Source organism: Equus przewalskii, chromosome 9 (assembly GCF_037783145.1).
Source record: "Equus przewalskii isolate Varuska chromosome 9, EquPr2, whole genome shotgun sequence".
Lineage (NCBI taxonomy): Eukaryota > Metazoa > Chordata > Mammalia > Perissodactyla > Equidae > Equus > Equus przewalskii.
Window position 1 is genome coordinate 79,153,048 of NC_091839.1, and position 26,103 is coordinate 79,179,150.

Below are 26,103 nucleotides of genomic sequence, written 5' to 3' on the forward strand. Positions count from 1 at the left end.
TGTGAAAAGACTCTCCAGTGTTTAGTCATATAATAAATTCTTCTGCATTTAAAACATGTAAACTGGCCAAAGAAGGCAAACTTTTAGTAACCAAATGTTAGGTATACTTTGACTATTAACGATATAGTCTCAGAGGCATATTGATATGAAGTTTTTAATGACTTTTCCATGTCGGGTGCTTATAACACAGAGTAAGCATTTGGTGCATAATCTCTCCCATTGAGAGGAAACTATTTTGTTTACAGTCCTGGATTTCATTTTGGAATTGGATCATTTCATACAATTATTATAGTAAAACAAAAGGCAAAAGCTAATTTAGTAGCTTTTCAAGATCTTTCCATTAATTTTGAGATGTTCAGAAAGATAATGTTAATTATATCATTTTTATTATTACGACGGAGTTGATAGTATCACCTTAAGATCCTACCATACTGTCTATGTTGATGGTGTTTAAATATGCTACATTGTTACTTAAAGTAATTTAAAATGTTTGGACACCTTAATCCTAATCATATAAGTACATCTACAGACTTATATTGGAACTTACAATTTCCTTTCAAATTTTTGTCACTTGTAAAATTGTTAAAGTGTAGAACCACCAGTAAAAATAGGATAAATGCAATCACTCCTTAGCATGTAGGTCAGTGGTCAACAAGCTTTTTCTGTAAAGGGTCAGGTAGTAAATATTTTGGACTTTGCAGCCCATATGGTCTCTGTTGTAACTATTCAACTCTGCTATTGCAGAGTTGAATAAGTGGCTGCAGATGATACGTAAATGACTGAGCTTGGCTGTAATCAAATAAAATTCGATCTATGAAGACTGACATTTGAATTTCATAAAATTTTCCCATGTCACGAAATTTTATTCTTCTTTCGATATTTTTCAACTGTTTAAAAGTGTAAAAGCTGTTCGTAGCCCACAGGCTGTATAAAAACAGGTCAAGGGCCAGATTTGGTCATGGGGTATCAATTGTCGACCTTTGATATAGATGTAGATAGATGCTATACGTGAAGCGTACGCACTTTATGTATATGCCTATTCATGCATGTAAATGCATGCCAGTCCTATGAAAAGTTACTTCCAGATAAAGGTAAGATTCTCATTTGCTAAAGGGTGTCAAGATTCACGATTAGCTATACTTTATATACAAAAATACTTAGGAGGTCTATTGGGTATGCTTAGGATAGAGTGACTTTTCACATTCCCAATTAAAATGTATCAAGTTCCTATTATATGCCAGGCTCAGTGCTAGGAAATGGGAACCCAGTGACCTATAGAACATGATACTGGCCATCAATGGACCAAAAGTCTAGCAGAGGGAAAGAGACAAGAAAATAATGAATGCATGATGTGTCCAAGGTGGGTGCTCAGCAGAGGGAAGGAATATTGGATTCTACATGGGGATTAAGTAAATACTTCAAAGAGAAGGCTTGGGGGAACCCAAATCAGACATTGTGATCAGGTTTATAGCATTTTCTACATTTAAAATCTGTATATTGTAGAAAAGAATCTTCCAGAATGTTTAATATTTAGATCAGTAACTCATATGTGATAGATTTGTTTCTGATCGTTATGCATTTGTGCAGTAGAGCTACCTACTCTTGTAGCTCTACTCTTTTTAGATATTCTTTTTGGAATAAAAGCCATAAATTGCTTCATCAAAGTATTTTACACGATTAAATACTTTACGGATATTAAGGAATGAAAGACATTTGGTGCTCATAGGGTTTTGAGTGAATATATTGATTTAAACAAACATAAATCATAGGCTGCACCAGTTATTAAACTGGTAGGCAATACTTTTTGCGCCCCTGCAGTGTTATAAATCGTACCTTCCTGATTTAACAAATCCTGAAATTCTGTGTAGACCCTAAGCTATTCGAAGTCAGTGTGTATGATTTTGTGATTCAGAAAGAAGGATATTTGGAATTAGATGTAGATAGTCTCTTAAGTGGACATCAGTTTAAACGCAGATCTCTGAAGATGAAATGTAAAATGTAAATGACTTGGGTCAGCTTCTCTTTCAAGGATTGAGTCTGATATTGCAACAAATGAGCATGAATGTTGAGTTATGATAAGGCAGACTTTCTCCAAAAATAATTAATATACACGAATGTTATATCTGAGCTCAAAAGATAATCTGAGGAGACAAGATTAAATTTGCTTTGGAAATATGTGTATGAGGGTGTCCATGAAGGTTGGGATGCCAAGAGAGAAATAAGTAATTTAGTGGCCATAGCTGACACCTGTCAGTAATCAGGTACAATCTCAATTTAGTGTATAGATAGCAATTATTTTTAAAGGTAAAAAATAAAATCCAATCATATCAATATATTAAAATTATCTGGACTTTCTTTCTTTCTTTTTTACTATTTGGCTCTACGAAAAACATCCAAATTGGAAATGGACAGCTGGTGGGGCGGGGACCTCACAGTACAGTATTCCTTGAAATAATGGTTCTGTACAAAGTACTCTGTATGGTTTTCTCATCCCACTTTTATATGAACCCTGACTCACTTATTTTGAGCATGCAGAAGAATAAAACCACAAAATTCTTTAACCTAGGACATTAAAATATGATTGTTGCTTTTGAAATCAAAACATTTACTTTGTAAGCTTGAATTTTGTTGAAAAATGTGATAGTTTGCTCCAGTAGAAGGTTATCCTTTCCATTTTATAGCATGTAATAATTTTGAACATTGTCCTGAAAATAAGTTAAAAGCCCTATTTAACCTCTGTATTAATTTAAGAAAAATAAAATACAGCAAGAAAAGATACATTTGACCATGACATGACTATACACTGATAATCATTTTGAATGAGGATTTTACAAGTTTTAGAAAATAGTAAGATGCATAAAACTAGATTTATTTTGTTGACAAACATCTCTCCAATAGTACCATGCACATACTTAATGAAAAGAAAAGTTTCCTGCCACTAGAAAAGTATCTAGTATATCTAATTTAAGGAGTGGAAACAAAAGCATGACAAAAGAAAATGGAGTACATTTCAAATTTAGTTAGACCTTTATTGAAAGTGACTTCCAGTTTTCAAACTTAACTATAATTATTATAATGTTTACTTTATACTAGTTACTTGTTTTATAAATATTAGGATACTTCTTTGTAGTCTAACACCTTTTTAATAAATGAACTTATCGTATAAGGATTGTCCATTTCACTTCTTTTTTTGAGTTTCTGTCCCTGAAAAAAACCAAATTATTTATTATTACCTAATATTACTTTCCGTATAAGATCAAGCCAAAATAACTTTGTGTCTTACCTGGAGCTTGAGGTGTTTGTTAATATTCGCCAATGTGAAAATAGTTTCTTTTCTGTAGCAGTATAATTAATATCCACTCTTTTCCTATTATTCTTCTCTTACCTCCATATGTAAAATAAATTTACATTAATGTGCTCTGTTTTCCCCCTAATGTTAGTATCTGTTTGTCGAATTATTACTTTAAAATCCGTGCATTTTAGTACACTGAACACATCTTGGTATTCATGCTTCTCTTCATATCCCTAGTGCCTTTTCTCAGTAAAATGAACCTGTCTTTGACTAAATGCAGACCTTTAAAATTTTAATGAGAGCTGTTTCCAGTATAATGAATACAACCACAAACTCTTTCTCCCTTTCCTCCTCCTCCTTTGACCACCCAGAACATTCAAGCTGGGGAGATTATATAATCAACACCAATATTAAGTTTTTGAAATCGAGTCTCAAAGTTGGGATCCAAAGTAACAAAACTCGCCTTCATGTCTGGCTTCTAGACCAGTTTTGTTCGACACAGCTCACCTTCTGCTCCCCTCTTGCCAATTCACAAGTGAAATATATGTTGCTATTGGTATCGATAAATGTATTTTATAAACATTGTTTATGGGTTTAGGCACATTTAAGTAGGAATTCAGCCACAAGCAGAATCTGGAAATTCCCAGAAACTGTCGCTTGTCTTAGTTTTGCTGAAGGCTTTGGTTTATGTCTTTTTGTCATAAAAGTCCTGAGTCAAATGTGGACACTGAGTCACAGAGAGTAGACTGTACACCCATCTACGTCACACTCTGGAGCATCTTTATACAGATGAAAGGAATTCTTCAACACTTGGCTCCGCCTGGGAGGGTTGGATGCTGAAACTGCACCTCCTGGTCTCAAATTCTAGCTCTTACTAAAGGCGAGTCATTTAACCTCTTCATGCCTCAATTTCCTCATCTGAAAGATGGAGATGATAATATTATGTACCTCATCCGATTGTCGTGAGGAGTGAGTGAGTTCATATCTATAAAGCACAGCAACAGCACCTGGAATGTAGGAAGTACCTTTTAAGGGTGTGCTGTGGTTATCTGCTTTCAAACTCGCTACTTCTTGTTGTCTTCTAAAATATTTCATGAGGAAGAAATGGAAAACATACTTTAGTAGCCTATTCCCATATTTTGCAGTTTTCATTTTTAACAAGTTGTTCCTAATTACTGTCTACAAGATAACCCCCTTCTTACCACTCTCTGAGCCTTTGTGAAGGGTCTCTGTCATGAACATAAGCCACTGTCATCCCTGAAGGCAGCCCGTTGGGGTGGAGAGATCATGGATGTTAGAGCTGAAGATCTGAATTCGGATCCTAACTCTATCATCTGCTGTGAAACTTATACAAGCTCCTCAGCCCACCTGAAGTTTAGTTTCGTCGTGTAGAAAATGGGTATAGTGGTTCATTCCCAGCAGGGTTGTTTGAAGGGTTACTATAGTCTAGCCCCCGGTAAGCCCTCCATCCTCCATAAATAATTATATAGTAGGAAATAATTTTTTAGTGGTCAGCTCTGACATAATATGGACTACTGTACAAATAACACTTTCCAGTAGTCACCCCCAATTCCTTATTTATCATTATTCGAATAGTTAGACACTACTCCTCAGATTAGTGTTGCTATTGAAACAAGGTCAACCTTAAATTTCCCTTTTGCTAGCAGAGGTAGTGCAAGTTTCTTTTCTTCCTTTTTCCAACCTTTACAGTTTTCCTTCAAGTCTTCCAGCAAACTTCTTGACATTATTAAATCACGGATACTAAATTAGCCCCAGAGCTCACTGAGGGAGGGTCCGGTCACTTCCGTTCCTGTGGAGAGAAAGCATAATCGTTACTGTGTGTTCCTCCATCAATTCCTTGCTTTCCTAACAGAGTAACATTGCTGCCTGGCTTGGTTGGTGGGTACGCTGTTACCTCGCTATTCTTTTTGCCCTATTTGTTCATGACTGGCTAGTCTTCAGCTTTCTTCTTTATGGTTTTCTGCTTGCTTCTAAGTTACTTAACTGTATCGTTCTATTTATGACCAGGAAACGTAAGAGGTGTTAAGTAGAAAATAATTTAGTACATTCCCTCGCTGCTGTGATGTATGTAGCAGAGCTTTGCCCACACAGGGAAAATATGGTGTGACAAACCCGGCTGAGGCTTTTCCACTGCCTCCCTCTCCCAACTTGTTGCGTCTAATAATGACAATAATGTGTGCCAGGCTACATCATTGCCAAGAGAGGATTTTGCCAAGATATACCACCTCAAAGTAGAAATAACAGATTAAAGAGTTTTCAAAAGATATACTGACTGCTGTAGAAATCGTCTCTTATTTGACACTTATCTCTATAACGCATTAAAAGTTGTTATGCCACTAAAATAAAAAGCCCAAGACTTCATGGCTCTAATCTTTTTTAAGAGCAGAAATTTATTGAGTGCTTCTTTTGTCACCCATCATGGGAATACACCTGTGGTTTCTGTATCTGCATATCCCTCCACTGACTCTTATGCAATCATTTTTTTAAAATGTCTTCTCGGGAAGAATAATATGTAAGCTAGCAAACCTCTCTGTTACGATCTGGATTCAATGTGCTGAAGACTGATGATTCATTTTTTCTGCCTTTTGACTATAATATCAGTGTGTGCTTGGGTGAGTTAAAAATGCAAAGCTGAGTATTGCTGTTTCACTTTATAAGGTTGACTGCCTTTCAAAGGCAGATCCGAGAGAACTAGCTTAGGCAGAGGATTTTTAGATGAGGTCCTCTACAAATGCATGCCCGTTTAGAAGCTAAATTAACAAAACTCTCCTCATCGACTTCTCCAGTTTTCTCTTGCATGCCCATGGTAGCTAGAAAACCCACGAGTAGAACAGTCAGCAGCTTTGATATAAATTTAGAAATAAAACTCACATGTACTTATTCTTCTGCATAGTGTCTCTCCTTGCAGTCAAAACAGAGCCTTTGAACAGCAGTGAAACCACAACCACGACTGGAGATGGAGCGCTTGACACCTTTACTGGGTCAGGTAAAGCCTAAGCTCGTGTGTTGTTCCGTACACATTGGGTACACATAATCCCCCTCACGAACAGGCCGCCTAAACCAGAGCTGTGAGAACTTGGGGCTTTATAAATTTAGCAATCAATTCACTTTTTTTGAGAACTATTTGTCATATAACTATGTATTTTTAGAAGTTATATTTGGAGTCATTTTTGGATTTCCAGTTGACAGCGAAACAATTCCCAAACTTTCGTGTTAGAAATAAGCAGAGTTGTCTTCCTTCGTAATAATTTTATACCATGTTTAATTTAATAATAAGGTTGTAATCATTGACTTTGTTCCTTCAACTTGCCCATTTAGATGACATAAAAACGGCCTTCTCTCCAACATTCGAGATGTAAAACTATCCATTTGATTCCTTCTAAATAACCTTGTTTCCTCTCTGGGTTTAAAAAAATCCTCCCATGTAAGCAGCTGAGTGACAAGTATTAAAGGTTAATGGGCTGAGGGAGAGCCATGCTGGTTGCATTAGAGCCAGCCTCCAGAGCACCACTTTCACTCCCACGCTTCAAAGAGAACAATAGCGTGTCTTGAAACATCCACCCTTTTTAAATATAAATGCCGGATAACTCCCAGGTGGGCACAGAGGACGCGCATTAAGTTGACTTGGTTAAGTTTTTTTTAAGTTACAATATTTTGTTTGGCTTATTATCTAGTGAAAGGAATTTTTTTTGTTTTTTTGATTGTTTTGTTTTGTTTTTTTAACCTGAGCAGCAATTGGTAGAGCAGAAAGAGGAACATTAAACCTAGGAAAGTATTTGCGTTAATTAAATCGCAGTTCTGTTATTCTACTTTAATATGTTTTACATGTATTCATGTTCTCGTGTACAAGTATTTTATGTGGGTGTGCTTCATGTAAGAAGAGTGCAGTTATATCCTTGAGGATAATGTCGTGAGAGCATCTATTTGACTTTTATAGATAGAGATGATCCCATTTCATGAGCTCACACTGAAAGTAGTTGCCATGTATTCACATAAACATTAGTACTCCAAACAGAAGGAAATTATAATTCATACGCTTTGCATAGAGACTCTACTTGTTAATCCATATCCTTTCTAGCAATTCACCTGCCTCCCAGGAGATAAATAGGTACCAACTTGCTCTACATTCTTTATTACTCACTTACTATAACACTTGTAAACTTTCTGCCAAGTAAATGCATGTGGACGCATTTTTAAGGAAAGAAATGGTATTATTGAGTAATTGCTAACATATTTAAATGGTACCACAAGTTAATTGAAAACTAAATGACAAAATTATAGAATGTTAGCTCCAGAAGGAATTTCAGAGATTATGATCCATTTTACAGGCAAGAATACAGAGGCACAGAGAAGTTGACACTGGTGAAGGCCATGCAGTCAAGGCCTCACAGATGGTCACTGGTGTAGAGTCCAGAACAGTGTCCTGATCAGTGTAGTTCCTCTTTCTGTGATACCTCATGGGAAAATATAAAGATGGAAAAACAGATAGGTGTGAGCGGTCATCCTGTCTGAAGTGCACTCATATTATCTATACAAATAGTTTTCCAGTTTTTTTTTACTGTTATCTAGGGCTGTGCTGTCCAATAAAGTAGACACTAGACATTTGTGGCTAAGTCTAAACCAATTAAAATTTGGTAAAAGTGAAAGTTTTGTACCCAGTCACACTAGTCACATTTCAAGTCTTTAATAGCTGCATGTGATTTTTTTTTAGTGGCTACCATATTGGACAACTCAGATATAGAACAATTCCAACACCATAGACCAAGTTCTTGTGGACAGTAATGATCTAGATCAGAGATTCTCAAAAGCAGCACTATTAAAAATTTGGCTAATTTTTTATTACGAGGGAGCTGTTTTCTGCACTATAAGATGTTTAGCAGCATTCTATAATCTCTCCCAGGATCGATGTCACCCCCCAGTTGTGACAACCAAAATGTTTCTAGACATTTCAAATGTCCCCTAGCAGGTGAAATTCCCACCCACCCCATCCATCAACCCCTACCTCCCACCCAATTAAGAGTCACTGATCTAAGGTGTCACAATAAGAAGAGTAAAACCTTAAAATTGCTTGACACCACCCTCTGAGAATCTGATCATATTCTTTAAAAATTTGTTTTACTTAATTTTGAGGATATTTTGAAGACAAACAGTTTTGTTACTTTTGTATGCAGAAGTGGTGGAGTATAGTGTTGAGTGCTTTGGGTAATTTTTCTTGATTAATTAAACAGCCATGGGGAATAAAAGGAAGATCTCTCATATTTGTACATGGAATTATGCATGTTCCAGCGATCATCCTGGACATTGGGCTGCCCTGTGTAGGAACAGTCTTTGCTTTGATCAGCATAACCTCAACTCACTTTAGTGAAATTTTGTTATTGTTTTCAGTTATCTGCAGATTTATGAGTTAGAATAAAATGTATAAGTTTTAGTTAAGAAGCATAAACTTTCCAAGTTTTAGGTGAACAGCTTAGTTTTCTGAGCAAGAGGTTTTATATTCTCTTTGGAAAATGAGCATACAGACATTTATAGGAAATTATAAAGGATGAGCCTTTATACTGTATGGGTACATTATTTTAACGATGTCTAAATTCATTCATTAGAGGGAAGAAGCATCGTATATATTTAGATTTGTGTTTCTGTATATGGGTTGTTTTCTGAAATAATTTTGCTCTTTGGCTTATTTAATAAAATCTGCTATAGTGAATGTTTCTTTTCATTATTTGATATCTACTTGGAAAAGCCTTGTGTTTTACAATCTTGACAATAACTGATTATTATCATCCAAGTCTTGAGTGTGCCAAAGGGAAGTTTTAGAAATAAGAGACCAAAAAGTGTGGAATTAAGCCTCATTTAACTATATTTCTGCTAAAGAGAGTATTCACTATTGTGAACTAATGAATCAGAGTGAATTTCCTGTGGAATAACACTATTGTTATTATATAATGTGCATTCAAAGTCCACGCTGTGGTAGAAAAAGCCTGTTTTCTTTGAGTTGATTTGAAAGTTCTAAACATTTTTTAAATTTTCGGTAAATAAGTAGAAAATTAATGGTTCATTGTCAATTTATTTTCAAATATGTTTAACAAATTCACTTATTTTGGTTGCTGAAAATATTTAGAACACAACATCTTGAGTCATATTCAGTGATTTTCAAAATTGATTCATAATATTCTTGAAAACATACTTTCTGCACTATTGCTATGAAAACTGTAATACATTTTCCATACTCAGAGCTTACAGGCTAAATAACATTTTAAATACATTAAATTCTATGTGTTTATGAAGCAGTAGATCACAAGGGCACTTAATAGCATTTGGATATAGAAATATATCATGTTTCATAAAATAGTTAGCAACCTAAACCTATTTGTCACTTTTACAATTCTAAAAGTTTAGCTCCAGAATTACTATGAACAACCTAGAAGGGACGTGGTACTTTGAAGTATAACTATGATTGATTAGACTAAACTAATTCCAGCACTGCGTTGTGTACGACTTTAATCTTTTTGAAAAGTGAATGAACAGCAGATGGCCTCATAAAGACAGGCTGTGTGCGCGCCCAGTATGGACGGGCTCTGAAGGGACTGCCTCAATGCTGCAGAGGCCGACCATTCGCAGTACATCTGTCTTAGTCAAGGCGCATGGTTAAAGGAAAGAGAAACTTCCAAACTTTTGGATATAGTCCAGTTGGGGGCTGCATGTTTAGATGAAATGTTAATAGGACCTGACTTTCACCTTTAAGTTCTTCTCAAAAAGTGCTATCTCTGAGAGTTTAAAGTATATTTGTAAATCTGATTGCCACTGCATATTGCAACTATGTTTTTTTTTCAAAAAAGTATTGTGTTATCACTGATGCCTCCTGTTATATTCCAATTATTACTCGAATATTATGGACTCTGCATTTTTTAACTAATCTGATTGATAAAATGAAAGGAAATAGAAAACGATAGCCTGTTACAATTTGAAAATGAAGGTTGGAACTTCAAATTTTTCTTAATTTTTGTTGTATTTCGATTAGGATACATATGGAGGAAGAACAATATATTGCCATCATATTTGAAATTTAAAATGTGAAGTTAACAAATTTTAAAACTTTACTTTTATGTCATGAAAGCTCAATTACCTATAATCAAAGATATTTATTCATAGCACGTTAACACATAAGAGCCTGCTAATGATTTGAGAAAATGGAAGAACAGTGGAGGGAAATGATTTGTGAGAAAAATTCATTTCATGCTCTTAGAACAAACTCACTGCAGTTTCATTAGAAGAAACTGTTTGGGCATCTGTTTCTCTTTAGAAAATGAATTCATTTTCTTTTTAGAAACGTATCTATCACATGATAATTTCTTCATATTGGTTTTGTATACTCCAGTGAAATATATTTATGAAGCAACCTTTGTGCCCTGGTTCTTGTGTCTTCCAGTAATAACGAGTAGTGGCTACAGCCCCAGATCAGCGCACCAGTATTCCCCCCAGCTCTATGCGTCCAAGTAAGTGGGCAGCAGATTCTTTCCAATTTGTTAGAATCATTTTCTGGGATTATCTTTATTAATCTGTATTCACATAATACAACAACTTTTATGTATATAAGTGTGTCATAGGAAGTTCAAGAGATAGAGACATTGATAGATTACTTGGATAGATTAGGCATATGGATAATATCCTGTGCAAATCTAGAAATGGAGATACCCTCACTTTTCTCTGGACAATTTCCTTAATTCTGGATATTTTATATACCTTGAGGAAAGCATCAAGTTCAAACCTGATACGCTGATTTTTTAATGAAAATTCAAAAATGCTGGCTAGTTTAAAGAAAACCTAAAAAGGTTACATTTTATTTAGACATCAACACTTCATAATTTGTTCCATCATTACAATATTTTTTATTGGATTTCAAGGTCTAATAGGCATTCTTTTGAAGAATATGCTCTATTGTTTTATAACTAATGTCAACTTATTGAGGACAGTGGTGAAAGTTTCAAGTTAACTCTATTGGGTGTATATCTGAATTTGCTTGCAATCAGCCAGATGTGTCAAGATTTTGGATTCCTGATTTATACACATTTAAATGTTATTTTCTGCAGCAGCTGGAGTCTGTCCTTAAGTATAGGCTGGGGGCTGGATATCCACTTGGGAACATTCTGTAAAATGTAGCATGATGAAGAGAATGGCATTCCATTTCTTTTCAGGAAGCTACCTACATTTTTCTTTTTCTTTTTTATTTTAAGGTTTCTAGTTTTTGGTAGATAATTCTTTGTAGGGCTTTCAATGACTTCTGTAGTTGTTGCATAGTGTTAGATCACTCATGTTGACTGGAAATATGAACATATTAATTAACTGGCCCGTGCTCCATTTTCCACACCACACACATTGATTGAAATACGATTTCAGGTGTAAGCAGGAATTATAGACCTGGAAGAGACTTTAGATATAATGTCTAAGCCAAATTTCTCATTTAACAGGTGGGGTGTAGACTTAGAGAATTTAAATTACTTGTCCAAGGTCACTAGGCTGGTTTGTAGCAGAGCTTGGGTCCTGTCATTCAGACTCTTGTCCTTTCCTGTGTTGTTAAAATTATATTGTGGATAAAGAAGAGGATTACTTCCTGGTTATTGTAAGGTTTCACTGAATCTAGGCTGTCTGAACTAATATGCAGTCTTTGTTGCCACAGTAATGCTATTTTTCTGATATTTAGGCCCTATCCACACATTCTTTCTACACCAGCAGCTCAAACAATGTCTGCCTATGCAGGCCAGACTCAGTATTCGGGGATGCAGCAGCCGGCCGTCTACACAGCCTACTCACAGACAGGACAGCCCTACAGCCTGCCCACTTACGGTATTTCACATCTTCTCTCTTCTCCTTCTTTGATTGTAAGCAGGTAGTCCTGCTGGCTAGTCATTGTATGTTGTAACGTAAGTTACGACTCAGGAGTGAGATCGTTCGACTCATTAAGTGGTTCGCACATGCGTTTTTCAAGCAGACTTGGGCGTGATGTTGCCAGGCATCAAGACAGAGAGTGGACTTCCGCAGACGCAGTCCCCGTTACAGAGCGGGTGCCTCAGTTACAGTCCAGGCTTTTCTACCCCGCAGCCCGGCCAGACCGCTTACTCCTACCAGATGCCAGGTAAGCAGCACAGGACACACGGTACGTGAGGAGGAATCCTTTAAATGAAACTCCTTGACTTCAGACTAGGAATGTACCATCGTGCAGACCACTGCTCACGCAGTTTCGTCAGACAAGACAAGTAGCTAGGAAGGAACATGATGAAAAGAGTTGAATATACGTCAAGAAACGTGACCCATGCCAAATTTAAATACTTAAGTTTAAGTTGCATAAGATTGGCAGGAAACCAGGTCCAAGCAAAGCACCTCCAAACCAGCAGACACATGTTTGACACCCACTTAAGTGATTTCAAAGATTCGAGACAGAAATCAGTATTTTCTTGTTAGTATTCCCCAAGTACGTAATGCTGTTTGGGTTATATTTAAATTCGAATTAGCACTTTTCTAATCATTGACTAATTGAGGAATTTTTGTTCGTTCCTAAAATACCTCTTCCCTATTGATACTACATTTCTTAACAGGAATATTTATAAGTTGTACTGCCTCCCCCAAGTCCTCCATATATGATCATTTAATTTTTCTTCTTGTTTTTGACTCCAATTAAAAATTATTGATCGTTATGTAGTAGTTACAGAAAAAATGTTAGTGATGTAGTAAAAACATTAAAAGCTCATTCCTATATGTCATTTTGTCCATATTGTTAGTCATAAATTTAGGGCTATATTGACATGTTTGAACCAACTAGTATTGACATTTTAGTCGGTTGACTAAACTGAAACAATTGCTTAGAGCTGTCCGGCTGAAATGGCCGGCCTCCTTTCACCTGGAATGTGGTAGAAGCCTATTTGCATACATGCCACAGCCACAGTGAGCCACCTGGCTTCAATTCCCAGCATGAGAGAGACCAGAGCGACAATTTGATCCATTTCCTGCAAATACTTTCACACTGGCTATTCCAGGCCAAGGCTAACGGGCTTGATTACATAATGCTCTTTCTATTCAAAACACGCTGATAAAGCAAGTAATCAGCTGCCTCCTCTTACCTCTTAACAACACATTCCATGACAACATATTTTTGAAAAATAATCTGTGAGTTGATAGTTCACTTTCGGGTTTTGCCCTCATTTTAAAAATAAATTTCTGTAAAATTCTAGAAGGCCCTCAAAGCTTAGATTATGGCCATATAAACCCCATTGATTCCGAACTCTAGTTCATAGCTCTTTTTGTTCTAAAAAACCCATAGAAGAATGAAAAGACAGAGCTGCAGCATCAGTTCTAAAAAGGTGGTGTGTTTACTTTCTAAGCTACCCCTGTCCAGATGTTTAATTCAAGTGACTTTTGGAGGCAAATGCAGTTGATATGACCATTTGAAAGACCCAGTAGTCCAGCAGTCCCCGTAGTCTCAGGCTCTGTGATAGCTTATTCTGTGAGTACTTCTGCACTTCTAAACGCTTAGCCCTTGAAGCGTAGCTGTGGTCCCTGGTGAGACTGTTCCCATGGGCTCCTGTTTAGCTCCATAGACGCTATAGGAAAGACGTTACCTGTTGTCACCAGGGGGCTAGAGCTAAGCGCATTCTCCCCATGAATCTCTCAACTTCAAATTTCACTATCTTAACAACAAAATTAAAGACATATTTCTCTCATTGAGTTCTGCAATTTGAAATATTTTTGTTATTTTACCAGAAATGCTTTGAAAATGCACTTTGTTCTTTATCTCTAGGTTCTAGTTTTGCACCGTCCTCTACTATTTATGCAAATAATTCAGTTTCCAATTCAACAAATTTCAGCGGCTCACAACAGGTATAGTAGATTTTTGTATTTATGCTTTTTATATGTTTCAGACTTTTGAAGAATAGTTTCAGGTTGCCACATAAGTGCGTGTTCTCCTAGAATCACGTTTCTTTATTTAAAATTAAGCTGGCATTGCAGGATAGTAAAAATTAGCTATCTAGAATTCTTTGGATATGTGTAACCCTGGATATTTTAGGTTTTCTGGTTGCTAAAGATTTGTCTTTTAAACATTTAAGCTGTGATTGTTTTAATCATTTGGTGGGGAATTACAAAAGGTATTGCACATTTCCCTATTGTCTTAAACAATACTAAATATAATTTTATTTTCTTGATAAAACGGTTATCATTATGAACATTGCTTTATGGAACTATAATCAATAATTGGATTGTGCTGTAAACTATCCAACATTTTTAATCCAAAATATCATTTGTTACTAAAGAAAATGCCTCTCAGACTACTGTTGGCTTTTTTTTTAATTCTATGATTCCTTTTAATAAATGTTTGCTTCCTACTCTCCTGACAGCTGTAATTTTTTGCTTTTGTCACTGTGCCTGCCTCTAGCAGTCATTAATCCTCCTCGTAATTACATTTTCTCAATATTTTTGTGAGTTTTAAGATCTAGTTTGTTAGAATTATGTGTGGAGCGTGAATGAATGTTCCTGAGTGAGTGAATTGTCTTGGAGTGAGATGAATTTATATATCGTCACTTCCAAATCTTTCGTTCTTATTTCCTAGTTCAGTCTTGTTTAGGGTAGTTAAGATGGAAGGGTAACTGGTTTCCTGAGTAGGCAATACACTATTTTACTTTCATATAATTGCTGAGATTTATATATTCTAAAATGTAAAATACCGCACAAACATTTGCTCTTTGGATTTGCTGAAGGAATTATATTAATTGCCTTCTTTTTAAAATTTCATTAACGTAATGAAAAGGAAATTTTGATTATCAAGTAATGTGGAATAATATTTTGATAGGATTGAACTGTAATTTGGCAGTAGTTAGAAAAATAATTTCTTAGAACACTAAACATCAGAGCCAGTATGTATAATTGTATTTAAAAAATTGAGAATTTTTGATAATCCAGGTAGCTTAGTTTTACACATTTATTGATATGGCAAACATTTTTTGGGCACTTGTTGTCTATTAGAGTTTTGACTAGGCACTGAGGATTCAAGAACAATAAGTCATTGTCCCTTGCTCTCTGGAAGGAAACAGTCCTCCTGAAGAAACAGACATGAAAATAATATGCAACAGAGGGTGTGAGGCAGTGAATATAAAAATAGAAGTATACACTAGGCCGAGTGGTGGAATAAGCCAAGACTATTCTGTTCTACTTGGGAGGATTAGAAAAAGATTCATAACGGGGGAGAAAATGTATTGATGAAGGTAGACTTCCATCATAAAACAGATCCAGTACCAACTTAATATTGAAATACAATGGCTCCAATATAAAATGTAACCTGTATTTTGGGCCATGGTCTGAATACCAGTTTATTCTTTTAGCAAATACTTATTGAGAGCCTATCATTTATTAAGAACTGGTCTGGAGCCCAGCCCAGTGGTGCAGTGGTTAAGTTTGCACATCCGCTTTGGCGGCCCAGGGCTCACTGGTTCGGATCCTGGGTGTGGACCTACATACCACTTGTCAAGCCATGCTGTGGCAGGCGTCCCACTTATAAAGTAGAGGAAGATGGGCACAGATGTTAGCTCAGGGCCAGTCTTCCTCAGCAAAAAGAGGAGGATTGGCAGCAGATGTTACCGCAGGGCTAATCTTCCTCACACACAAAAAAAAAAACACAAGAACTCATATGTATGCTGGGGACGTGAAGGTGGGGGCAGGGGTGGGTCGGACCTGATTCCTGACTCATGGCGTTTACGGCCTACTAAGAGAGGCAGGCAGTAAACCAGTAAACACATATGTAAATGTAGAATTAGAAAGCATGAAGGGAAAGAACAGGGTCCTATTAACAATATTCATAGAATCTAGTTTGGAGTAGGGGGATTTCGTGGAAGGCTTCTCTATGGAAATGACATTTAGGTCAAGTCTTCCAAGAGTTGGGTGAAGAATGAGGACAAGGGTGTTTCAGGCAAAGAAAGCAGCATGGAGCAGAGCCCTGAGGGGTGAAACACTTGGTGGGTCAGTGAACTCAGAGCAGGCCGGAGTTTAGTCTGTGCGTGAGGGGCAGGTGGGGCAACACACGTTTGCGGAGATGGGCAGGGCCTGCTCGTGTAGGCCCTATGATTTCCAATAAGGAATTTCTATTCTGTTCTCAGCCCAGGGGAAGGCTATTAAAGGCTTTTGGGCAGGAGAAGAGCATCAGACAATTTCTGTTTTGAAGAGATTACTCTGGCTTCAAGGACTTTGGCGAAAGCCAAAAATGGAAATGAGGAGACAGATTAGGAAGTTGGTCCATTGGCGGCAACAGGAAGTGAAAGTAGCTTGGACGAGGGTGACAACAGTGGAAATGCAGAGTAGGGGCAATCTTTGAGTAATGTTTGAGTACAAAAGACGCTGTATTCACTGGAAGCGGGTAGTCTGGACCGGCCCAGTGAGTGACTTCATCTTCCCCCGACGGCAGGAGCAGCCTAGGGAGAGCTGCAGCACTCAGATGCTGGAGTCAGGCTCTTTGTTCCAGTTCCAGTACTGAACCTTGCTGTCTGATCTTGGGCAAGTCACCTAACCACTCTGTGCCTTCATCCTCTTCAGTGTAAAATGAGGACGATAATGACACCACGTAGGAGTTTGTGGGGATTAAATGAGTAAAGCTAGTTAAGGCCTCACTAAGTAAGGTGGCACAAAGTAAGCGCTGTGTAAATGTTTGCTGTCACTGTTTTACTCTGAGAAAGATGTGTGGCTAGGAACTTTGTCCAGATATCGCTAAGAGGTTTTTTCTTGGCTCACAGGTGGCAATGGGGAACATCAGATCCTGAAATGAACAGACAAATAGAATTTTAGTTTTCTGTCATACTGCTTAATCCTTTCTGATAATACACGTAATTTGTTTATACACAAGTTTACCTATACAGAGAATTTCCTTTTTTGGAAACTGCATCAAATGTGGATCTTTTTTCCCTTAAAAACGTGTATTAGGGGATCTTAATCCTGACCAAAGATTTGTCATCGCTGATAACAGTTTGGGCTAAAACATGCTAGATATATTAAACACCAATTATCACAACAAATCCTTATTCATTATCTTAATATGTAAAAAGATTTTGAAGGATTATTTAGATCATGTCAAGGTTCTTAAAAATTTTTAATTAAAAGCAGGTTAAGGGAGTTGATCCAATGCTTTCTTTTTTATCTGTAAGAAATGAGTCAAAGTACATATTTGAAAACCTCACTAAGGACTAAGTCAAGGCCTCAGGTGGCACGTAGCCTGTGAGAGGCTGGGTAAGAGAGTCTCCTATTCATCTTCTTTTGTTTACTCTTTACTTCCTATGCGTTTATCAAGGGTAGCCTAGACGGGGAACAGAAATCTCAGTGATGCAGACCAAGGTCTGGATGGAAGCTGGGAGAGGCAGCCACACGTCCTCTTGGCAGCTGGTGTTAGGAGATGGGTGAGAGCTGATGCTGTAAATAAGACTGATCCTATCTTCTCTTCAAATGCCTAAGACCTGATGATGTAAATCTTTGGATAAGTAATATGGGGACAAAGTGAGGCATGGGCAGCCTTTAGGCAGATTAAAAATTGTGTACTCGCACCTAGTTTGCAAAATCAGCAGGGTGGTTCATGTCTATGTGCATGTAGAAAATGCCCACAAAATAGTCTGCACTCATTAGGATCACCTCAAAGCTGGGGACTCCAACACAAACGGAGCCAAATGCTAATCTTTCAATCACCATAGTGTTTGCTTTTCTTTGGAGCATACTAGAGGGTAATTCCTCTGTCAAACACCCACACATCTCAATTATTGTTTCAGGAGTATCCATCCTACACAGCCTTTGGCCAAAACCAGTATGCACAGTATTACTCAGCATCAACGTATGGAGCATATATGACGTCAAATAACACAGCCGAGGGCACATCATCCTCAACGTCGACCTATCAGTTGCAGGAATCTCTCCCAGGGCTGACTAGCCAACCAGGTACAGATCTTCATCCAGGTGAAATACTTTTACATGTTTTCTTGTGGCTAATAATACGGAGAAAATGGACGTTTGAAAAACTAGGCTGGATGCTCTCAGAGAATTATGCTAACGTTTAATCTGTGTTAACTTCACTATGTAAAATGAGGCTCTTCTGGCATTTCAGAAAACTTCTCCTAGATGTGGGACAGTTTGGAGATTTTAATCTCAAAATGGCAATGTACGTTATGACTATGTATATCAAAAGATCAACTGGACCTTTTGCCAAACTAATTCTTTATTTTGTGAAGATCTTGACAACATAAAAAAGTTGTCATAGTATCTTCTTTGGGTACAAGTGACAATATTCCCTTTATAGTTGAGCGTCTTTACAGCTCATTCACCTTTGTAAGTCTTCAGTAGCTCCAGCCAGTGAACGTTTCCTACATTCCTAGAATGTGTAGGACCATTGGTAGAGAGTTTAATATCTTTGTCTGATCAGCACATATTTAAAATCTATTGTATTCTTCATTGTCTGAAGCTTATCTGGATTCTTATTGGAATTGTATTTGCTAGCACATGTTTAACACAACTCAAATATTTAAAGTTAAAAGCAAGTTTAATAGAGATTCATTTTAATCCCAATAAAACTTCCAGCAGGACTTTTTGGAGAAATTATCAAGATGATTCTAAAATTAGAAGAAAAGGCAAAGGAACTAGAATAGCCTAAATAATTTTGAAAAATAAGAACAAAGTTTGAGGACTCACTTTGCCTGATTTCAAGACTTATTTTAGTGTACACTATAATCACGAATGTGTGGTATTGGCAAAAGGATGGATACATAAAGCAATGATGCAGAATAGAGAGTCCAGAAACAAACCCATAAGCATATATTGGAAAATGGATTTTTGACAAAGGTACAAGGGCAATTGGAGAATAAATAGTTTTTTTTCAAGAAGTGGTGCTGGAACAATTGGATATCCGTATGCAAAAAAAAAATGCAGAATCTTGACTCATAACTCCTACCATATACAATACATGTAAAAACTAAAACTAAAACTCCTGGAAGAACATGGAGGAAATCTTTGTGGCCTTGGGTGTTACATAGAGATATTATAGATAAGATACTAAAAGCACAATCCCTAAAAGAAAAGAAAAGATAACTTAGACTTCATAAAATTTAAAACTTCTGCTCTTTAAAAGACTCTGTTATAAGAATAAGAAGACGAGCCACAGGTTGGGAGAAAATACTTGCAGAGCACATAGCCGATGAAGGACTTGCATCCAGAGTATAGGAAGAACAATCAAACTCAATAAGAAAAATGAAGTTAAGAATTTTTCTAAATACCCTTAGTATGGTCAAGCATGTTTTCCTGATTTCATTTATTTGCAAGATCCAGACTCGTCTCTGCTTCTTTTTCGTCCAATTTTGGAAGGGCAGGAAGATAGGGAAACATGGTGACAACGCTGTGACTTCTTTCTAACTGGGCCGGTGGCTCCAAGAGGATTTACGGCTCTTAAACAGTTATTTATCGAATGCCCATTAGGGGCCAGGCACTGCTGATGTTTCAGGAGTGAATGAATACCTGCACACCTTTAGCTTCCATTTCACAAGCAAGAACAAAGATCAAGCAAATATTATAATGGTATGAGTGTTGAGACAGGGAAAATCCTAGATAATGCGGGGCATATTAACAAGAAAACTCGTTTGAACTTAAAGAAGGGATAATGAAGCTGATACTTTAAGCAACAGCTAAGACACACTCATATCTTGAATTGGTGAAATGGTAACATCCTTTCTTTTTGGTTCCCTGTTCAGAATATTGTTTCTAATCTACCTATGGACCCAAGGAAAAAGAGTCAGGTAGACGAGACCTCATCTTTGAGGCCCCTACATGTCAGTTTCTTTCCCCTTTTCTTCCTTTTAGATCGCCCTCCTGTGAGCACACAGACCCTTTCAATTTCTGGTCCTTGTCCCCTTAAGGCTGCTGTTCAGGCTTTCGCACTAGCCTCAGCCTCTCTGAGCAGCTGTGCCCCGTGCAGGGACAGGACAAAGGGAAGGCAAGGAAGCATGGGGGGCAAAATTTGAGGAGGCATTCACTCTCAGAACCCGACATTTTGCGCCCTGGGTACCTCCCTTGCCTTAAATCTCCTTCCATCCTAAACCCTATGTCCCAAATCTGTGCTGATCCTCTTTGAGTCAATTCTTGTATTTCTTTAAGAAGTTTATCTTAATTTAAAGAGTGAGTGATTTCAGAATCCGCTTAGCGGCAGGGGAGACACTTGAGGTGAGGAGATATTTGACATACTCCCCTCACACTGTGGACGGTCTTTCTCCATGGTAAAAAAAGGTAGGATGACAGTGTTCAAAGACAAAACCACAGACTATGTGATGGTCAAGATGTCAGAGGCAGAACGACAGACAGGAGCATCTCTACTCTAGTTACTAAAACAGAGCTGCCATGAATGAAAACCATTTGGTTTTCAAATATGGTAGATTCTGGGTAAAACTTTGAGTAAAAAGTTGATTTTGCTCTAATTTCAATATGATCACAAGAGTTTCTCTGTAGGAAAGACAAAATGGATACTTTCCATTCGGTTGAGGAATAATCAATATTCTGAATAGCTGTTTTATTTATATTAAAAATAGTAAATGCGGGCATGTGGATATTCTGAGTGTGTGACTTTGAATGTCACACATCCATATGTAACATTCTCATATTCATTATCAGAATGCTGTAATTTCTTCAGCCTTCCATTGGTTGCTAATACCAACAGTTTGACACAATTTTCAAATCTTATCAACTTTCTTTTGAGCTTAGAGAAGAAATTATTTCTACTTGTGACTGTATTCTTCTGTCTACCAAAATCATAATAATACACATGTCTGGATTTTTAAGGAATTTTGTGACCTCAGACCCTCCGTCAAGGTGGTTTTAAGTTTGCTTTTGCCTCTTTAGAGTTGGCATGCATCCAAAAAGTAAACAAGTTTATAACTGTGGGAGTTTTCTTTATTATGGATGAAATCTGAGATATTTAGTTCAAGGGTATGAAAAGTATTTCCCATTGAACGGCTCTGCATTTTGGACTTAAAGCAGAGACCTAACAATTAAATCCACAGTTTTTCATAAATCATTCACTGTTGACTTCTCCCATTTTTAAAATGGAAACATACTTTATGGTCTATAAGAGACAGCTGGTTGTTCTGATTTAGAGATAAGCCTAATGAAAGTAAGTTGGATCTAAATATCTAAAACTTAGAAGGTACAGTTATTCATTACTGTACTGGTCAAAGGATGATTGTTCAGTCACCTATAGTGTTGGCCCAAGAAAAAGCCTAGGACAATTGGCAATGACTGATGTGATTTGGAAATTGCAAAGAGCATTCAGTTATTTACTTTACCTTGTTAGGTAGTTTGACAGTGTATTTAAAGAAACATTATCATGCTGATTAAGAATAGATATTTCAGTTTGTTATCTTTATAAAGATCTCCCTTTGCCTTTAACATAAAGATTATCTTAGGTATATTATATTTTTGATTTGCATTCCCAAAGCTTGACAACTAATTAGCACGTTAAGATTAGAGATGCTTTTGTAGCTCCTCCTTTTTAAATATTTTAAACATCTTTAGAATTAAATGTACGTAATTAGTAGTTTGTAGCAATATTATCCTTTACTCTGAGACCTTGGCAATCATTACAATACATGAGCTATTAAACTTTACACTTTACACGTGCTTCAGAAATGTAAAGGATATATATAGTAACATCACTTCACTCTTTGAAAAGAAGCCAGTTTCTTGGGGAGAACTCAGTAGACTTTCCATAGATTCATGGCATTGCACATAAGGACAGGAAGGAAAGCAAAGTGCTAATTCATTTAATTGAAGCTAACCAGAGGATATAGATAGAAAGGACTGAGCACATTTAGCTTCCCTGCCAATTTGCATTTTCCCTACCTGCAGCATTAATGGACCCTAGGGCAATTACCTGAGTGGAATTTGGCAGAGGCACTGGAATTAACAGCTTTCTCCTTTAAAAAAAATAAGGATGTCAACAAATGTTTAATGACCAAGTTGAGCTCAAGTTCCTGGTTTTACCCTTTATCAGAAGAAAGGATAGCACCTTCGGAAGGTGTGGAGGTCTGTCCAGGTCCACCTGGGTGGTTGGTGTAGTTGCCCAGATAGAGCACGTGCCCTTGTCAGGACCTGCACTTTCACTGTAAAGTTCTTGCCATAAATTCCTTGGCCCTGACTCTCACAGAAATCATATAAAGTCTCTATAACTCTTTTGATCAGTAGAAGCAGATATAGGTTTGACCTTTTTGTAACCTGGAGAGTCTGTTGCTGTTAAGGGAGGAAGTATACCTGGTGGTTAAGGTGAGAGTTCTGGAATCATTCCAGCTGTTTCATCTTCCTAAGTTAATTAAGTCCCGCATATCTCCAGTTTTCCCATTATTAACAGAGGGTAATGAAGGACCAAATTCACTGGGTTGAAATGAGGTTTAAGTCAGATAGATATATATGTAAAGAATGTTTCACAATAAAGAGCTCTAACAATTCAATAAGAAGAAGGTAACCAATATTTAAAATGGGCAAAAGATTTAAGCAGTTACTTAATAAAAAGAAGATACCAAATGGGCAAGAAATATATGAAAAATGTTCTACATCATTGCTCATCAAGAAAATGCTAGTTAAAACTACAGTGAGATGCCACCATACCCCCACAATAGCTAACATAAAAAAGCTGGCAATACCAAGCATTGGCAAGGATGTGGAGCAACCAGCTCATTGCTAGTAGGAGAATTAATACAACTACTTTGGAAAAAGGTGGTCAGTGTCTACTAAAGATGAACATATGCCTTTCCTCTGACTGCACAGCCCCACTGCTAGGTATATATAACCTAGAAGAATGGAGCTCAGGTCCACAGAGACACGAACAAGACTGTTTATAACAGCTTTATTCATAATTGCCTAAAGCTATGTATAACCCAAATGTTCATCAACAGATTGGATAAATAAAGCATAGTGTACATTTATAATGAACTTCTAGCCACATTAAGGAAAAAGAGACAACTGCTCCAGGCTACAATATGGAGGAATCTCACAGACATAATGAGCAGTGAATAAAGCCAAGCACATATTTTGATGAACTTTTTTGAAAAGAAGACAGTGCATGACATATACGAAGGGTTTAATAAATGTGGAGCTACTCTTCATAGTTTCCCAAAAGGCTGTGCCTTTACCACCAGCAGACTTCTGTCCATATTTTGTCCAAATTCTTAGAGCCCTTTTAAAATTTTTCAGTAACTTGGAAGGAATCAAGTCCTGCTTTTATTGAAACCCAGACACTTACTATGACCCATCTTTTCCCTTTCTCTTCTGCTCTTTTCACTCCCTTGCCGTGAATGCTGCTGGCTCCCAGTTCGTTTGAATAGCTCAGTTGTTCCTGCCAAACTCCTTCTTTATGGATCCAGTCAACAGTCAACCGCCCGTAACTGATCACAATGACTTTGGGATTTTGCAAGTTTTTGTCTTTTCAGCTCTTGTGCTGTTACAAGAACAAAGATGCCTCTTATGATAATTGACACCTGAAAATTGATCTGTAATGAATAGAAACACAGGTTTTACGGAATGTCATCCAAAAAATTTCATAAGCTTAATTAATGAGGGTTAATTTGAAGCAGCATTTTATTTGAAGGAGAACATTTGATTTGCAGGATGTTGTAACTTTAGGAAAATTCTATTAACATAACTAAAAATAGAAAAAATTTTGTGTGATTTTTTTTTAAGTTGGTGTTTGTTTAAATACCTAAAGTCTCATTAAATGCCTATACAAGTCAGCTGAAACATGATTTACTCTAAGATAGGGCATATTCAACCTTGTAACTAAAGACCTTTCATTATGCTGTCTGCTCTGACGCAGTCAATAGCAGAGACCCATGCAATGAACTGGGCTAGAGATGTTTTAAGAGCAAATAATATTTGGAGCACAGATATATTTTTTTTGATGCTGTCTTGACATGTACTATGTGTCCTAAAGAAAATTTTATAACAATTAGAAATGATTAGAAGTCAGCTATGTAAAAATTACCGTTTATTTAGAACATCTCAGAAAAATATTGCCTCAGTGTTGTCTAGTTTGTTCATATTTGTTTATTTAGATTAATAACTGCTTGGCTGTCCTCATAATTATTTTTACTTTAATTTTATGATAAAGCATGGTAGCCATAACAGCTGTATGTTTAAAAATTGCATAACACATTTAATGTAGTTTGCTATGGGATTCTCCTAGAAATTTTGACTTTATACATATGATTTACATCAAATTAAATATAAATTCAATTTATCTCAATAATTCAAAAGGGTAGTTGCTATTCCCCATGGTTTAATATACAGTGAAACAGGTTCAGAGAGGGTGGGTGAAAGGCTTGAGGTTGTATGGTCAGTCTGACTCTTGGCCCCGGGAGGTTTTCTGCATCTCACTGTTGCCTTGGTTTATCTTAACACCCCTTCCCACAGATTTGCCACTGCTCAGAACTCCCTACCTCCTGAGATGCTCCGTCACTAGCTGCAGACATGTCAGACTTTCAGGCATCTGTGGACATGCGGAAGTCAGTTAGATCCAAAGTCTGAACCTGAGGATGTGGCGTAGGTGGAGGTGCAGACTCATGTATGGACTGTCGCGTAGAGGGTGATTAGCGTCTGAGAGCGTTAGAGCGCCCAGAGTAGAGTGAGGAGGACAAGGGTCAAAAGATGGGACTCTTAAATACCAGCATGGAGGGAATGGAAAGAGGAAAAGGAGTCCGTGTCTCCTAGACGGAGGAGGACGGACAAGAGAGAGTCTAGATCTAGGAGACTGTGGGGTAATAATGCTGAGAAGTACTGCTTCTGAGGATCAAACACCACGCAGAGATCCAGGAAGCTAAGGACCGAGTCTGTTTGTTGCATTTGTCAGTTAGGTGGTTACTGGGGACTGAGTAAGAGTGGTTTTATTAGTGTTTTGGTGAACTGAAGCTAGATTCTGACAAATCAGGTGTCAGAAAGTGGAGACAAATGTGCCGTCCGGTTCTGTAGCTGCTGGCCACATGTGGCCGTTAAGTACTTGTGATGTGGCCCGTGCAGATTGAGGTCTACTGTCAGTGATAATATATGCGGGATTTCAGAGACAATGTGCAAAAGAGGTTATGTAAAACATGTCATTGATAATTTTTTACATTGATTATGTGCTGAAATGATAATATTTAGGATATATTGGGTCAATTAATATATATGAATAAAATTAATTTTACGTGTTTCTTTTTACGTTTTTAAATGCAGCTTCTAGAAAATGTTAAATTATATATGCGGTCACATTTGCGGCCCAGATTGTATTTCTATTGGACAGCATTGGTGTGGACTATTCTCTTAAGAAGTTTCATTTAAAAAGAGAAGATAGCAAGCAGATAGCTTGTAGATAGAAATGCAAGGCCAAACGGAAGGACTTATAAACCTGTCTTTGAGCCCCAGCAAAGGGAGAGGTTGAAGGAAAGACCAGAGAGAGTTGAACTAGAGGAGTGTGACTCCCTAAGATGTGAGGCTGGGGAAAAGCGTGGGAGCGCTGGGCTTTTCCCAGGGAAGACATCACATCCTCTGAACTCTGACGTGAGAGGGCGAAAACAGACCAAAATTTGGGTAATACGTAGATGGAGGTAGAGTCGGGAAGTTGAAGGCCGACGGAATATGAAAGGTTTATAGATCACATAGGTTGAAACTGGGAGGGATTTGTGTGACCTACAAAATTTTTGACTGAATTAGGATTTTGTGTATTTGGGATTGTAAATCTTTGTTGTCCTAAGGAGCTTTCTGCTGTGTGAGGA

The 26,103-nt window shown here is 37.2% G+C and overlaps 1 protein-coding gene across 43 annotated transcripts in view; it reads left to right on the forward strand.

Moving 5' to 3' along the window:
- The window catches only part of EYA4 (EYA transcriptional coactivator and phosphatase 4), a 296,887-nt gene that overhangs the window by 232,278 nt on the left and 38,506 nt on the right, over positions 1-26,103 (forward strand). For 10 of the 43 annotated variants that reach the window (XR_011522142.1, XR_011522141.1, XM_070557200.1 and 7 more), the window contains 6 exons: positions 6,207-6,299; positions 10,740-10,806; positions 12,012-12,154; positions 12,297-12,443; positions 14,103-14,182; positions 18,100-18,283. Coding sequence is in view for 41 of the 43 variants with exons in the window: in XM_070557200.1 (XP_070413301.1) it covers positions 6,207-6,299; positions 10,740-10,806; positions 12,012-12,154; positions 12,297-12,443; positions 14,103-14,182; positions 18,100-18,283 (714 nt within the window). In the remaining 2 variants the exon portion in view is untranslated. The remainder of the gene's footprint in view (positions 1-6,206; positions 6,300-10,739; positions 10,807-12,011; positions 12,155-12,296; positions 12,444-14,102; positions 14,183-18,099; positions 18,284-26,103) is intronic. The other 33 variants (XM_070557221.1, XM_070557219.1, XM_070557208.1 and 30 more) reach the window with 6 other exon arrangements.